General features: G+C 37.2%; 1 protein-coding gene across 2 annotated transcripts in view; it reads left to right on the top strand.

Moving 5' to 3' along the window:
• Positions 1 to 399: 399 nt before the first annotated feature.
• The window catches only part of ANKS1B (ankyrin repeat and sterile alpha motif domain containing 1B), a 446,786-nt gene continuing 429,234 nt past the window's right edge, over positions 400 to 17,951 (top strand). For both annotated transcript variants that reach the window (XM_074870829.1, XM_074870833.1), the window contains exon 1: positions 400 to 533. In XM_074870829.1, the coding sequence (XP_074726930.1) occupies positions 400 to 533 (134 nt within the window). The remainder of the gene's footprint in view (positions 534 to 17,951) is intronic.

Genomic DNA, 17,951 nt, shown 5'->3' with positions numbered 1-17,951 from the left:
TCGTGAGGGTCGCTATCCCCCTCAGCCCGGTCGGCCAGCGGGGCTAAGGCTGTCCGCTCCCCCCGCCCCATCATCCGGGCCGGGGCTCGGGGTGGGTGCATGGGAGTCGGGGGGGGGGGGGGGGGGAGGTTCTTTATTGGCCTCGTCCTCCACCCCCCGCTTTCCCTTCCACACTCCACCCAGAAATGATCCAGTGAAACTAGGAGGAGGTGATTCTCCTCCTCCCTCCTGCTGCTGCTCCTGCTGGTCTGGAAGGGACTGCAGGAATCTCGGCTCCGCTCCGCTCCGAGGCAGGCTCTGGGGAGGGGAGAGCGATCCGTGGAGAGGGGGGGCCGCTGTGGCCGGGCTGTAGCTGTCAGTGTGCGGCGGGGTGCGTGGGGGGCTGCTGGGTCCCTGACCATGGGGAAGGACCAGGAACTGCTGGAAGCTGCTCGCACTGGGAATGTGGCTCTGGTGGAGAAACTCCTCTCTGGGAGGAAAGGAGGGATCCTGGGCAGTGGATCTGGAGCTATTCCCTTATCCAGCTTACTGAGGTAGGGACATCGTTCCCCATCAGATGCTGGGGATATTAACCTCTTCTTTCCTGTCATCATCATCGCCCCTCTCATTTTCATTTCCATTCCTGCATCCTTCATAGTAACAATAAATCGTTCACTCTCTCGCCAAGTACAAGTGTGCCTGTGTTTAAAGTCACAGGCAGTCATTTTATTAATATAGTGATACTGAATTTCTTGCCTTCAATGCGTCAGTAGGGTACTTATTCATTCTGTTACTAGCTGTGGTGCAGAACTTACATTTTTATTGTTGGGCTAATATGCACGATATACTAATTATTCACCCTTTGATATTTCACCTTCAAATTACCACTTTTAATCGCAGATGGAAGCATTAATTACAGACAAGGCATTGCATTGTGGAATTCTGTGTACAAAGCTATAGCTTCACCCCATACCCTCACCCATAGTTGCTACCCTCACTTGCAGAAGAAATTAAGCATGTTGAAGTAATGGTCCTATAAAAGAAAGAAAGGGAATCTTTTTTTATGAGAGGTCATGGAGGCAGAGAAGGTGTAAAACTTATGGAGCAGGTTAGGTAAGAGCAGCATTACTTTCAAGGTACCTGGATTTAGTGAAGTAAAACTGGGTTACTGGCCATGTTGGGTGGAAGGACTTAACTTTAGTCATTAGTCATATCTCAGGCAATCTACAGCGTGGCTTTAATGTTAAGTTTCATCACGCTTTTAAGTAAGAGCATTATCACAAGCATTTATGACATTTGACAGTATTCAAACAAGAGAAGGTCTGCAGCACACGGTCCAGTGCTAGTGTTCAGTACTACACTAGGCACAGCAAAAGAAGACAAAATGAACTGAAACACCGTTGACCTAGAATTTGAATAAATTGGGATTTTGGTTTGGTTTGGTTGGGGGTTTTCTTCTGGGAAGAAAGAAAGGGCCTAGAGAAGTGGAAGTTGCTTAAATGACAAAATATTTGTGATTCTATTGCCACTACCTCCTTAGTATGTCATTTCAATGTCCCCTATCAGAGGAAATTTAGTGTAAATGTCCAAATTATACCTGTTTAAACTCTATTATAATAAAGTCTTGCTATTTTAAAGCTGGATTTAGTGCTGTAAACAACAACAGTTCAGATATTCATAGTTTACCAAAGTTACATGGTTCCCCAGTTCAATTAGTTATTGCACCATTGTTGAATTACTAGCCCATTGACCAAAATCAAAACACACCATGCGATTGGTTTTTGTGCTGTACTTGAATAGGCTACTTAGCAAGGAGTATGCCAGATAATTGGTTGAATTTAAAATATGAGTCTTCCTAAAATGTGATACCCATTTTTCCTAAGTACAGAAGTTAAGTTCACTTCAGTACAATGACTAGCCATTTATAATCCAGTTCTACTGCATGGTTTGTGCAGTGACTTTCTTCAGGGCTAGTGCCTGTGCTATATTCTTGCACTGTTACTTTCATGGTGTGTATCATAAGTTCTGTATATCCAGAGGGAGTGTATTTGCTTGTGGTTTTCTTTTTTATTAAACAGCAGTATTTTACTTTGTGTATATGGAACACATTTAACCATGTGTTTTGTATATACAGATGGGTCATGACAGTCATTGTTTATTACTCAGAATTTAATTATTTTAGGTTGTAAACTCATCTGTAGTGTTTTTTTTTTTTTCTGGAAGTGCACTTAGCTTAAAGAGGAGTAAAGCAAAGTAAAACGTACTGTTTTATTTATATTTCTTACTAATATTATAAAGAATGTCTATGGCTTCTGTAAACATAACTTCAAAAATTAAAAGTAAAAATCTACTATACAGCTGCTAAATATTTCTAATTTTAAATAAGCTATATGAATATATTTTAAAAGAATTGGTGCATAAACATTCACAGTCTAACGCACTATTGAACATAATGCTTTTTAGAGGGAATCTTAATAATTTCATTGACTTCACCAGGAATGCTCAAAGTAGAAGCCACTATGCATTATAGAAAGTGTTTTCAAGAGAGAATTATATGTGCTACGTATTTTAACATAGCTTTTTTTGGAGATGTTGCATGCTCTAACTGATGCCACTAATTATGGATTAAGTCCAGAATGACATGCAAGATTAAGGTTGGAACTATCTTGGTACAGAACACATGGAAACAAAAAAAGGTACTGAAAGGGAGTCATACTAACATCTTGATCCTGTTTAGGAAGTCAACACTTAACTGAAAATAGCAAAGTTGTAGAAGAGTCATAATTGCAGAGTGTAAAAGTTTGAATTTGAGCTTGGGGGAATCTGAAGATTTTTTTAATAGAAAACCAACTGAAGTAGCTTACTAGTAAAGCTATACTAGTATTTTTTGCATACAGTTTATTAGACTAAAAACTGCTTTTGAAAGTTACAGTAATGAGAAAGCAATAGAAGAAACACAGGGACATATTTTTGTTTTATAGGATCTTTAGGAGACATTGTGTTTGACAGTAACTCCTGGTGTTTCACTGATCATAATTATTGCTCGATTCCTAACATGGTGCCCCAGAACTGTACCTGTCCCATTGTGGTGAGAAAGGTCCATGTTGCTTTTTCTTTCTCCTTTTGGCAATACTGTTCCTAGTATTAGGTTGGAAAAGTCCAAGTCTTTCAGCATACAGTTGGACTAATACTGTGCTTGTTATGTTGGTCTAAGTAGCAGTACACTATCCTTTTGCATTTCTTCTAAGTGTTGGAGACAACTCAGTTTATGTGGCTGAACTCTCCATGGCTTGATGCCTTTCTTTGGTGGAAATTTGCTTTGCAGTAATTATGCACCTTGTGGATGAAATTTAATATTCATGAATTGACAAATACACATCGATTGTTATCTGAACCAAGGAACAAACTATCTGAGCTCTGATCTCCTATTTACATTTTTACAACGATTTTTTTCTGACTCTTAGTATACTTTATGGTACTTGGGGGAAAAATAGGGCAAGCTTTTGTATGGTTGTTTTATAGTTGACCCTATTCATTGATGTTAATTGCAGAGTAAATGATCTAATTTTTAAAGGGCTGACTTCTAAGTCATTATATTAAATTATGACAACAGTTCAGGAAAACAGCACTGTTCCAGAAGGCTATTTAAGCACACATATAAATATATGAATGAATTCCTGTGAGGATTTAAACACGTGCTTAATGCAAAGCATGTGCAAAGTGCATAAAAATTATATGTGCTTAATTAAGAGGTCATATGCACCCAGATATCTTTAATAGATACTATGTAAGATCTCATGCCCAAATTGATTTATCTAAAGCAATGACAACAAATCAGTGATGTGTGACTGTGTGGACTATATAATTTGTTTCAATTCAGGAGAAGCACTGAAAGACTCTGGGTCAGTTTGTGGCCCCCCTACCTCAGTCTCCATGCTTTGCTCTGGAATATAAAGATTGTGGGTGAATACACTGAGGATGATTTCCTCAGATGCAAAAATTAGCATAAGTCATTGCAACATACTAGAGCAAGTATAATCCTCAGTAAACACCTCTCATAGGGTAATTTAGTTGCTTAAACCTAGATAGTGGCCTTTTACATGCCCATGAGTTTCTGAGGCATCTGCATGGGCTGACGGACTTTAACAAAGAACCGTGACCTGTGGAGATTAATCTAAATTCTATGTGGGGTACACTAGGACTTCTAAAGCTGTGTTACACGTGTGTGTAGGCTTCAGTCTCCAACCCAAAACATTAGTGCAGGTCTGGGATTTGTTCTTTTACTATGAAACAAAGATATTTTGAGACACCTCAGAAAACATTCAGTTTAGAAGACCAAAGTGTAAGGGAAGTTTCTTGTCTCTGTTTCTTCTGGGATTCCACTTCCTGGAATTGTCATCCATTAGTATATTAACTGTGTTGCATATTAAAAAAAAATGTTTTTAGGTATGTAATAGATTGCAAAGAGAATTTTGACAGATTTTGAAATGATTTCACTGGCTTTTATATTATTCCAGTATAAACAGGAAAATTTGAGAGTGAAATCCTACAGTCCCTCTAACAGAATGTGTCATTCATTTCTTGTATCCCAACTCCTTAAATGTACATTAAATGATTTAACACATAAAAAGGGTAAAGTGTTCCTAACAAAGCCAGTATTTTTAATTTACTTAATTTGATTATCTGTGTATACATAACATGTTTTTATTGACCAACCAGTTTTTCATTATTGCATAGAGACAGACATTTTTTCTTTCAAAGTGTTTTAGGAAAAAATAGTTTTGAAGGTTTTCATGTATCACAGAGACCTTACATAATTTTGCCACGTGCAATCACGGACATGCCTTTTTGACCTACTAATATGTTACATCCTGAAGAAAAATGGATAGTTCTTGATTAAATACTAAATTTTAGTCTTTTTAAACTTCGCATGTTAGAAGAGTTTTGGATTTTTATCAGGGCTATGGGATAGAATATGAATTAATATGAACTGACACAGAGTAGCAGTGAAGGGTGAGATGGCCCCTTCTTCCTCTTTGTTGGCTACTGCCACTACACAGCATGGGAGGGCGGAGCAGCCTGCATGGAGCTGGTTTTTTCCCCTTCTACACTTGGCAGACTGTGGCAGGGAATGGCTCCATTCTTTGCTTATCCTTACTTAGTGCAGCTACACCACGTGTAGGCCTGGCCCAAGATATTTCTCCTCTAAAGTATAAGAAACCCAGCAAGCAGATTGTCAGTCTGCGAGTTGCAATCTGTTTCCTCAGCTGTTTCTCAGAGCAGTGTCTTGCTCACAGCAAAGCCACAGTTCAGCCTGATGGCCTCAGTGCATGCTGAGAACCACACAAATCTACTTCTATCCTTGTGCAGAGCCCTGCGATTTGTTCAGCTTCCAGATGAAAAATCCGATTACACTTAGATATGGCTTGTGGAGCAGAAAGTATTTGAAATATTGAAATACTTTATGAGGCTTTAGTTAAAGTTTTAGCAAACTTGTTTTCACATTGTAATTTAAATAACAAATGGATCATCTTATCAACAAAAATAAAAGCACTAGTTCTGTTTTTCATTACAAATAGCATTGTTTAAGGTAAGAGAAACTTAGGTTGATTTTATAAAGAGATTGTGTTATATGAGACTTCCAATAGTAGGGTTCTGGGTTTACATACTTCTGAGGTCACTTGTTTCTATGTTAGAAGGTATTTATTTTAGACAACCAGCACGGATAATAAAATGGCAGTTATTTGTTACATAGAGGTCAATTGGGCATCCAATTAGTCTATGCTTATTTCTGATTTTAGTTATACTTCTTTTAATTAATACGTGGGGGTTTTTGTACTGATGTCCCAAGCAGAGACCACCGTTCCCAGGTTCCCCAGTTACCTTCTTTATCCTGTCAGAGTAGGAAACTTAAGTCTTTTGGGGACATATTTTTTGTTCCTTCCGTCTTTCAGTGTGAAATGCAAATTAATGATCACTGTGACACTTAGTTTATGCTGTTCAGTATTAGTGATAGTTGACTGCTGCCTTGATTCTGCATGTTTGCCCTTTCAAATGTATGAGCTTCTCTTAAAACTTAACCTCCATTTTGTTATTTTCTACCTTTCTTAGACTTATTCTTATATCTGATAAATGCTTTCAGTCAAAGTTTAGACAAAATTTTATCTATGGAATTCCTTAGATTTCTTCACAAGTTTGAAACATTTACAGAATGTAAAGGTAGCAATATGGGAGTATCCAGGACATCTGGTAGAAATCTCATTGTTAAGGGCAAGGCAATTCACAAAGTTTGTGTAATAAATCTTCCCTAGGAGCTCAGCGTGATCCTGGATTCACAGCGCTGTAGTTAGTCTCTGTGGATAAACTTCTCACTTCTTACTCCAGATCTTGTTTTCTGAGCATTGTTCAAGTGTACATTCTATTAATTTTCTAAAATGTTAGACCAAATGTAAAAAATGAACAGCAAGAACTGTAGATCTAGTGTAAAATCTATCAAGATCCTATTATCTGCCATAGATAGGATCAAGATATGGGATGTAGCAGTACTGGGAGGACTGTTGGAGTTTATGACGGAGTCAGGAGGGCTAGTACGAGAAATTTTACAAACATCTTAAGGAGAAGGTAAGGAAAAAACCCAGAAAGTTGAAGTGTCAGTAACTTAAAAGAATTCTAGAATTCTTAGCCACTATATGGCTAGTGTCTAACTCTGCAGAGGACCATATAAATGCGTTTTGATCACCATCGTGTTTTCCCTCTTGTCTCATGTAGATGATTTTAGTAGTTTGGTAATTCAATAGAATTAATGCTGCTTTATACATTTTTAAAATTGATAAATGACATTGATGCTTTTAAGTGGTAGTGTTATAGCAGAACTAAGAGGGGAAATAAATGAAATAAAATGAATGATGTAATCTGAAAGGCCTCCTATCTTGTGACTTGTCAAGGTTGGAAATATTATGATGAGCAAATACAGATGCTTTTAAGACAAGCATTTTCACAGCCACTACACTAGTGATCAAGAAGAACATAACCATGTTTCTAAAACCCTATAGGTAGATTCTTTTATTTCCCTCAGTTTCAGTTTGTATGGGTATTCACGGATGAGCTATTAAGGAATTGCTTTACAGCTCTAGGCCGTGCTTTTATTGCCCTGACATAGGCAGTAGTTGAAGCATCCTATAAACTGCTTTAATTTATGCTACCGGTGTATAATCCCTAAGGGACAATACAGTGTAGAGTGCAGTTACACTCCCTTTCCCTCAGCAAGCTTAGCCTGCTCACCTGGGGAGGTCACATATACAGGAGTTCCACAGCTGGAATTCCCTTCTGCCATGGAATTTTTCTGCTGGCCATTTCCAATCAGAGTACACATCCTAATCCTTTTTATTACTTCAAGGTAAAATATTTTGACAACTTTTAATGTTAAATGTGAAAGGCATAATAAGCAGTGTTAATTCCTGCCTACTGGTATGACATTTTCATGTACATGGATCCTTTTGGGAAGTAGGGAATACATTTTGTTTGAACTTTATAGCCTTTGTGGGAAGACTTTTATTACTTTTTAATTACTTTTTCCTGATCACAGTATTTTCAATATGTTCATTTTGCATTTAAGAAGTGATATAACAACTCTTCTGTACCTAATTTAACATCTATGAATTTCTAATAATATACATGTATCTAATATAAGAAAGGTTCTGTGAGGTTTAATTCCACAAGACTGTGCTTTTATTAAAATCATTTTACACTGTTTTCCATTTATTGCACATAGCTAAAGAAAGAAGAAATGCTAAAAATGACATCTTGAGTGCAATTTGGTTCTAATTTAAAACACCCATTGGTAGCTATGTTTCCATAGGTGATGTCTGTGCTAGGTGTCGGAGTTCCCATTATAGCCAATGGAGATCGAGTCAATGCAGTTAGGGAGCGTGCAGAGTGATTCAGCTCACCCCAAAGTAGATACTGAATGATTTTGTTCAAACTGAACCACATCCCTAATTTAAATACTTTTGTGGGTAAAAATATTTCAGTGAAGAACAGGAAAACAATTCTAATTGAAGGTATATGTAGAATATATATATAAATGACCACTTAAATAGTTAAGCTAAAACAAAATTTGGGTATAATTTCTATCCTTTCATATTTTATAGGTGATTTGGATGAATTCAGAAGTAGTAGGCATTAGGTACTGACCAGATAATCAGTAGATTATCTGATCAAGAGGCAGAATCTTGGATTATTGAATTTAGTGATACAAGAAAAATACATAAAAGGCATGATGTTGTATCACATGAGGTTTGTCACCAGTGTGCCAAGCGTGCAAGAATGGAATTAGAAAAACCTTAGCCGGAGTTGAAACCAGTGAGGGATGGGAAGGGCAAAAGTAAATGTTGACAGCAAAAGAAAATGTGGACCCTCTGCTCAGTGGGACAAGAGACATAGTGACAAAGCACATGGAAAAGGCAAGGCACTCACTGCCTTTTCTGCTTGATTGTTTTGGTGGTGACTTCCTAGGTTCCTGAGCCTCCTAGCAAAATTTCTGTGGCAATGAAATATTACCCATGGTCGAGGAAGATCATGGGAACGCTTAAATTCAAGGGACCGATGCTGCTGCGAGGCCACTGTTATCTTTGGAAGATCACATCAAATGTGAGCTTTCTGATGGCTGGAAAAGGAAAATGTCACACCCATCTTCAGAAAGGGCAAGAGGAAGGTTCTGAGATCATCAGTCTCATCAGTCTAACCTAAGTACTAGGGAAAGTTACAGGGCATATCCTCATGGAAGCAACTTCCGAGCACACAAAGACAAGAACGTGATTGAGAACAGCCAGCATGGATTTACCAAGCTCAAATCATGCCTAACCAACCTTAATTGCTTTCTACAATGAGATAACTGCCTCTGCAGACGACGGGACAACTGTGAATACTGTTTACTTTAGAGCAGTCTCAGTCAAAATGTTGAGCTATGGACTGAATAAGATGATGATAAGATAGGTGGAAGCTTGGCTGGACTGCATGGCTCTGAGGGTTGTGATCAACAGTACAAAAGCCAACTGTTGGTGGTTTCCTCAGGATTCAAGGGCCAGTACTGATTGCAGTATATCAAGTATAGCAGGTTTGTAGATGATACTAAATTGGGGAGAAAAAATTCATATGAATAATTGCTATTAGGAGGGACCTGGACAGGCTGGAGAAATGGGCTGATTGGAGCCTCATGAAATTCAGCCAAAGCCATTGTGAAGTCCTGCAGCTGGGAGTGAATAACGTCTTGCACCACTACAGGCTCCTATGTTGGAGCTGGACAATTTTTTTTGCGTTTTTCTTCTTTTTCTGTCAAATTACAAAATGCCATTACAAAAAAACATCATTACAAAAACATCAATATCACATTTAGTCTTTGAGTTTACACATTAGTAACTTCTTTCTCCTGTAAGAATGGTGTGATTGGTGTTTGGATTTTTTCCTAAGCCTTCATAGCAAAGACAAGTGCTGAAATAGGTTAAGATGTAAAGTATTCGTGTTGTCACAGCATGAGAAGTGTTGAAGAAATAGAGACCTTTTAGAGAAGGTAAAAAAGGAAGAGTTTTATAAATTAGAATTGGGAATATCTTCTGGAATAGGTATTTTTCCTCTGCATATTGCTGGAACTTCAAGCCTTTGTGATGTAACTTTCTAGTGTGTTTGTTACTGGTAGTTCTGAGAGTTAATTGTGAGTTTAATGTCTTCAGTGTTTACTTTCTGACTTGTCAGGGTCATTGTTTTCTATTTTTAGATGCCACTAGATGTGAGGAGTGAATCTGTGTGTCTAAGTTATTTTTGCAGATTAAAACCCCCAACACACTAATATTAGCAGTTTGACCCCAGAATCTCAATTCAGTCATTGGTAAGGTTTCCTAAAAAACATAATTTACACTTATTTTTAGTTTTCAATTTTCTCGAGTAATTATTTATCCACTTCCATATCCTCCTTGTCATCTGTATAGCTAATTTGTCAGATTATGCTCACAAGTAATTTGCAATCACTCTGCTTCCTGTTTTGTGCACATTTATTGCAGAGCAGTATCTTGCATAACCAAGTGGTCTAATGATCTGCCAGGGATCTTCTCACATAATGTGCACAAGTAACATTTCAGAGAACCAAATGTACCAAATGTAGAAATAAAGCGTATGGTATATAGTGTATGTTACAAATCTGTTGTTTGGCTGTCACAATAGTTAAATCTATCCCCTCTTTTTTTACTTTCATGTAGACTATGTAAGTCTGGATTTCAGAAGGAGTCATGACATAAGCAGGAAATGAAGCCTCTGACAGAATGGAATAGGCATGTGTTCTGGGTGAGGAGATGTGGCTAGAAGACAGGTGGACGGAGAGAGACCTGAATAGGGGTATTTGGAGTGTTTTGGCAAGCAGGCTGTATATAAAAATCTGAAAAGGCTGGAATGCTAGAAATGGATGGTAAAGGAAATGAGTATAAGAATTGAGACTGGGAATAAGAACTGAGACTGGTTGACCATGGAGGTTAGGACTGGTGAGGGGCGGAAGAAGCAAGTTTAGGAGACAAGGTACAAGGAACAGGGCAAAAGGAGTTACATTTGGCAGTATAAAGAGAAAATGTATATCCACTGAAATACAGTTTTCATTCAGTGTCTGACATTTTCATATTTCCTTGCTATAACAAATATTTGTGAAAGGCATTTGCAAACTGTCTAATTTTCTTTTAGTGCTAAAACAGTGGTTAATAAAGTGCCATCAGTCATTCCATTAGTTTAAGTGGAAGAGATTGTCGTAATGGATATAGAGATCCTAAATCATGTGGTAAAATTTTGCCAGGATGACACCACATGGTGAAATTTCAGGAGTTTTAGTGTGCTTTTTTAATAATGGTGAAAAAAAAGTTGCTGGTGCAGTTTTTATTTAGCTCCCTGAATGTGGGCATTATTTTTTTTTTTAATGACACAATCCTGTAGTCTTTCACAAGGTTCTTACCTCAGTTGTGGCCCAGGATAGACCGTGCTCATTGAATAAGCAGTTATTCAATATTTTTTATCCTTACTATTCAGTGTTTAGCCCCAAGCCTTATTTACTGCACACAATTCAAACTCTTCTCTAGAAAAAGAATGATTAAATTTTCTCCTGGACTTTTCTGTGGTGTTTGTCGCTATAGTATCCGACTGCTTCACAACATTAATGAGTTTACTGTCACAGTACTTCCGTGACTAAGGGTGTTAATATCTCCCAAGTGCTAACTGAAGCACAGGTAGATTATGGTGGGAAGTATCCACTGATTTGGTGTTTCTAACTGGTGACTACAAGGAGCTCATTTTTCACAGTATGAATATAGTTAGTGTAAAAACATAGGAATGGCTCTTCTTGGGCAGAATGAAGGTCCATCTAGCCAAGTACTCTTCTCCAGTAGTGACTGGGAGTTAAGAGGCTGGCCTTAGAAGAATATAGTAGCAAAGCAAGCATGTAGTAAGTAATACTTCCTCCAGTGTAGTCTCACAGCTTCCAACAATTTACAGCAGCTTTCAGAGACAGATGTATTGTCTTTGTATTTAATAGCTCCAGTGGATTTTTCTTCCATGCATTTGTTCAATTGGTCTTTGAAGTGATGCAAATTTTTAGCATTCATAGCATCTCACAGCAAGGGTTTCACATCTTAATGAAGTGTTATGTGAAGAACATTCTCTATAGATTAAGTAGCATTTTATATGTTCAAATGTATAAAGATCTTTTCAGATGTTCAGAAGTTTGTTTCTGGACTACAGACACAGATAGAATCCAGTTCTGTGGTGCAGCATTAAACTGCTATTCCTGGTCTTAACTTGTTTAATTGATTTAGTAAATACCAACTCACCTTTTAATACCTTTGATTTTCAAAAAGGAAAGAGTTCTTATTCAGTCATCCTCATTATAGGGAATAGGCCGTCAACTGTTCCATTATCAGCATTCATTTCACAGGGAAAAATAATAAGGAATCATGTAATTATTTAAGGCTAATACATATGTGTAAGCAGGATGACTTAGCACCAGCGCTTTAATCCTTGACTTTGCAATCTCAGTAGCTTTTCATGCACTTTTCTGTATATATTTATATATATTTCCACAGAAAAAGTATTTATTTTTCATCAGAAAGATATATTTCTTTTGAGAATGTAGATAAGCTACCTGTGTAGTGGTGAACAGAACATAATGAATTTGGAGATGTCTCTATTAATTTACAAAAAATACAACTCCTGATGTGTATCTAATATCCTTATAAAAAATGATGTGGAATTAGAGATGCTGGAGGATTTTTTTTTTTTTTCTTTTTGGCAAGTAATATGGATTTGAACAAGGTTCCCATTATATTACCTGAAATAGCAAAGGTAAGGCAAGGAAAATCAAGCTTTAGGTGCTGAAAGTAATTTGTGAAGATGGAAATGACACAGCTGCGTGTAGGGGAAGGATGTTACTTTCCTCTCTTTTGTGGGAAACAGTTATTGAGGAAAGAGCAAGGTCATTCCCCAGCGATGAAGTATTTCCTCTTATATGTCATGACCTAGAAAGATAGTTTGAGGCATAAATGGAGTGTTTATCATTTCCCCACTTAAACTGGCAAATCAGAGTTAATTAGTTACTTCAGGAGTAAGCTTTATAGTAGGTGAAGCCAGTCCTGGTCACTGGTACTTACCATGTTGGTACTGCTTAACCAAAAAAGAGAGAAACTTCAGTGTTCAGCCTTCACGCCTCTGTCATTCAGGCAAGAATAAATGGAAGAAAGGTAAAACAAAAAGTTCATTATACACTTGCAGGCCCAAGAATTTTGCCGTAATGCCAGTGTTTGAGGGCACACCCATCCCGTGTGATCTGAAGGAGAATATATGTGATTGATTTGGAGTTGTCTACAACAGTCTAAAAATATTAGTACTTGATTGTGACATTATTGTGGTACTGGTTTTGTGCACTTTGTGAATTATGGTAAAGATTACCAAAAATGTAACCAAGAAAGAGGATTTGGATCCAGATACAGATTTTGCAGAAAATCCTGGAGAAACAGTGAGAGATACTCAGTATGATGCCATTGTTTTATCTCTTCTAAATCCCAAGAAACTGATCTGGGGGATCAGGTTCAGGCTTGGGCATCAGCTGGGTTTAGAGGTGCACTACTGAGATAGAGGGAGTGGAGTCATGAGAAATGCAGTGAGATCTAGAACCTTACAGGCTAGGGTTCTTTTACTCACCACTCATTATGATCTAGATCATATATGTTTATTATTTAAAAAAATACACTGCTTGAAAGGCAACTTTACTTTGAAGAGATGGAAGCATGTATTTAAAAAGCACCCACCTTAATGCTAGCTTCAGTTCAAGGATTAAGGTGGCAAATGTTTCATAGGGTTAAAGTTCCAGATGTTTGGTCAAGTGATCTGTATCTGTATTTTACACCTGCTTCTACATCTAGCAAGCTACTGCTTAATGAGTTGCCCTTAAAGAACAGTAGTTTATTTGGGGATATTTGCTTCACTCCAAGCATGCAGAGTGACAAAGTCTTCATATTAAGATGGAAGTATGTTGCACTAAATTTAAAAATACTGCAATCTTTTGTTATTTTTAAAAAAATATATGTTTTAAATAAAAATAATCATTTAAAACAAGTACATTTTTGCTGAATGAAAAGTTCTGGGAATTTATATAATTAAAGGGCTCTCAGCAACAAAACACAAAAAATCATTAGCTTTCAGAAATACTTCTAAGGCATTAATGGAAGACTCAGCCATGCTGAAATAAGAACATTTTCTTTTCACCCTGTATTTTCCCTCGTTGAATGTGCCTCCTACAATCAGAAGAAAAATCCTTGGCTTGCATTGCTCACTGACTCAAAGTAGACCAGTGACTTCTTCAGTTAGTGTTTAGGAATAAGTTTTATTTTGTTGATTTTTTAATAGTTTCTTAGAAAATACTTGATACTCATCTCACGGCTAAACAAAATTTAGCCAGTTTATGACGTGACTGTTTTAATAATGATAGATACCCAAACTCTTAATTTTTCTGTTGGTGAGGGTTGTATAATGGAAAAATAGGCTTTTTGTTGTCAGTTTTCAAAACATAATAGGAGTTGACTTTAATCATATGGTCCCTTCACTCTTTTGATCAAACCTGAGGGTATACAAGAATTTCGAGACCTTAGCAGTAATTATGACAAGGTGTCCTTGCCACAGGAATCATTTCAGTGCTCCAAAACTGTGTAAGACTTACATAGGTATAAATGTCAGAAAAGGAGTAACAGCAACAGAAATCTTATGATGTGTTTCCAACGCATAAATAGTTTTTGCCACAAAATGTAGTCTTGCAGCATTTGGTTCTCCTCCTCTTGCTTTAAAGCTCACCTGGTTGTAACAGGGCACAGACTCAGGAAATAAGTTTTGAAAAAAACAAGTGAGGTTGCTAAGAAGTGTTTGCTTTTTAAACAGCCAAGGGACCATTCTCTCTGTTAGGCTGTCTACTTCAGTGGACAGGGAATAAATCAGCCAATTATGATAGAGGTAAGAGATAAACAGAGCTTTCTTTCCCTTCCCTCAGTAACTAAATATTGTTTTCATAGATTTTTTTTCTCCTCATCATCCCTTCTTTTCCCAGTAGAACTGATTTTCTCCCCTTTCTTTCTCTCAATGTGACACCCAGCTTGAAAAGGGAGAAAAAGTTAGGAAGTGAAGAATCCTGAAGTTCCTTATTCCAACCTTGAAAAAGAGGATCTTGCTGCAGATACTCACCCCAAGGCCAGGAAGTCCAGTGTGAAAAAATGGAAGATCTAAGTTAATGCTTTCGGAGAATGCAGAAGACACTAGATTTGACAATAGCATGAAAAAAAGTAGACATAATCAGGTTGGAATTCATTGGGAAGCTTGAAAGAACAGACACAGTGATGGGCAGAAGCAATAAGATCGGGGATACAGGATTGATTTTGGAAGTGGTGCGTGTTAAGTTCTGGATAGAGAGGTAGAGATCCACTTTCAGAACGTTCCTCAAAGACTGATGAAAACTAAGAATGGCAAATTTATTTAGAGAGTGACAAGAAAATACATGTGAGTGGTTGGATGTTGTCTGGTCTTTGTCCAACAGACCTGTACCACATGTGAATGAATCTGCCTAGCTACTTGGGAAAATGCCAAAACCAAAACCACCAGTTCTGACAAAAGGCAGAAGGAAGGAGCTGAGTCCCTTTGTGATATTTCTGTTTAAAAGTGTTCTTGGGTTAAAAAACCTCAGGATAGAATGAGACAGCAGGCCTCTTTAAAGGATGGAGCCAGAGTGTCTAGACATCTTTGGAAGGAAGTATACTACTTCGGCTAGTCTTCAATTTGTAATAGCTCATTACCCAAATCTCCTTTGAAAATATGACTTTCTTAAATGACACAAGATGTTACCATTTCTGTGTAAGTTCCCAATAAACTCTAAAGAGGAATTAAGTTATTCCAGAAGATCAGCTCATATTACACGTCTGTCTTCAAGTTTCACTTGACTTGTGAGATGCTGTAGCACTGTCAGTAGTTTCAGCAACTGTCATGCAGCAAGCGTTGCTACAGTCTAATGGGATTCTTGGAAAAGTCTGGAATACAGCTGAGATCTTCCTGAGAAGAATGAAACTGACAATTCATTATATTCCTGAAAAGTATCTTCAGTTATTTTTGGGTCTTGGGGGATTTCCTTTCTCAGCTGCACAGAAAGTAGTCTATATACCAGACTAATTTCAGACTATTACACTACCACACTTCTTGAGCATCATCCTGTAAAGCATGTGAAACTCTGCAAAGGACTGCTTTATTTTCACTGTAACTAAAAGGCAGATTCTACCTTTCAAAGCAGTTGGATTGACATTCACATATGGATTTGTCAGGAACTATTTTAAATGAGTGCAGATTTATCAGAGCAGCGAAGGAGGCTGTCCTGTCTGTGTTAGCACTGCTCAGTGCATTCTTCTAATCATACGCAGTTTTAGTCACACAGCCTAAGATTCAGACATCACAGACAGATGCACTATAGTTTTGACAAATCTGTTTCCCTTTGCAACTCTATTAGGGCACATTATTGCACATCTAAGCATACAGAACTTGACAATAATATGAATGATTAAAATATTTGTTTTTCATTTAAAGTTGTTATTTAAACCACTTGGATGATTTGTGAAGAATTATTTTCTTTCTAAAAGTTTTCAGTTTAGTTTTGGTGGGTTTCATGCAAAGAGTTTTTAGCTAGATTTGAAAATACTGAAAAACCTGTAAACAAACACATTGCACTAAGCCTAGTGATTTGTGACCCACCTTAAAAATTGTCAGAAAAGGAAATAACATCCTGACTTTAACTTCTAATTTGAAACGTAGTCTGTCTCTTAATTTGGTATTGCGTTGCTGTGCTGAAGTTGGCAATATGTAATACAGTATCTGATTTTTTTCCATCATATTGAAGTGATTGTTTGATTTTTGAACAGATTTTTTGGTCCGTAAATATACTCTTGAGTAGCAATTACTGTACCCAAAGAGAGGTTTGCCATGCATCCCTTAAAATTGATTCTCAGGCTTAAGCTGTGATCATTTATCTTTAACATAACAACTGAAGACTTTCACACCTAAACATTAATTCACATTCCAAGTGAACAAAATATATTTTGGCTAACAGCAATGTATTCTGCAACTAGACACTGAACATATTAATGATACTGTGTAACTGTGTTACTGCTCCCATTTGTGCTATATACTACACATCTCAAATTCTGTTAGTACTTTGATCATTGGATTCTCTTTTCCATTTGCAACACTATCAAGTTGTGTTTATGTGTTTCACTGTTAATCAATAGTGAGCTAGCCTATCAGTTTCTCAATAGGTCAGTATTTCCCACTACAGCTTAAAAACTTAAATGTAAATAATTGTTCACTTTATCTTCACCCTTTTTTCTGGCGAGGGATGTTACTTAAATGCTAATGAGACAGGGCTTGGTATCACCATCCGCCAGAAAATAATGCAAGTAGGAGAAAACATACTGAAGAAATTTTGTAAATAAATTTGAGTGATGTCTTGCCTGTAGAGGAAACCTTGAAAAATCTGGAAATGAGCACAGTCACAGGTAGCTATGTGTCCATTTTATAGATCTATGCTTCAGTGAAAAGAGCAAGTTCCTTTCCCTAGAGGCACACGTTCCTCAAATGATACAATGACATTGAAGGTACCTGTCCTTTTCCCTCCACCGCCTGTCTTTTTTCAAGAAAGTAGAGGTGTCTGTCTGTATGTCTGCAGGCGTGCATGAATGTGTGACGTAGCCATGAAGGGCAGCTAGTCCTGAAACAGGTAGTAAAATTAAAGTGGATAAAGATTCCTTTTTTTTAAATTATTTTTTTAAGGCCAACTTTAATGAAGAAATACCAGCTTTTTCCCTTGAACTGCACTAGTTTTTAGGATACTTGTAGTGATCAAAGTTTCTCAGCATAGAAATGACATGGAGTGTAAGAGAATCCAAAACAGTAGTTACGCTGATAACCATATCACTCACTTCAGATGTGGAGACTCAGGTCTCTGGTCTGTCATTATCCCAAGAAAGTTCTCTAACCACTGGTTTACCCAACACACACATTTTCCCTGGTCCAAAGATTATATACAGTTACATAAACATATTGAAATAGTTTTTAAAAAATTAAAACCAAAATTTACAAGCATTATTGGTCAGGACAGTTGCTTGGAAAACAGAACAATGGTGAGGGAGGACTTTAATCTTCCCATCATAATCACAGTCTTGAGTTTCATATTCCATTCTTTCCTATTTAAAAAAGTAGAAACAAAAATATTTCAGAATGATTCTAAGTTTCACATAGAAAAGTAGAATTATCAAAAATTTGAAAAGTAGAAGTCAAACACTTTACTGGATTTTAAAGGCAATATGTTGCAAAGTAAGGGAATGTTCTGTTTGTACTATACAGAATCCTTTCTAAACTACACTTCT

The sequence above is a fragment of the Strix uralensis genome, chromosome 5, assembly GCF_047716275.1.
Source record: "Strix uralensis isolate ZFMK-TIS-50842 chromosome 5, bStrUra1, whole genome shotgun sequence".
Classification (NCBI taxonomy): Eukaryota; Metazoa; Chordata; class Aves; order Strigiformes; family Strigidae; genus Strix; species Strix uralensis.
Note: the sequence above shows the minus strand (reverse complement) of the source record. Positions and strands in the feature narration are given on the sequence as shown.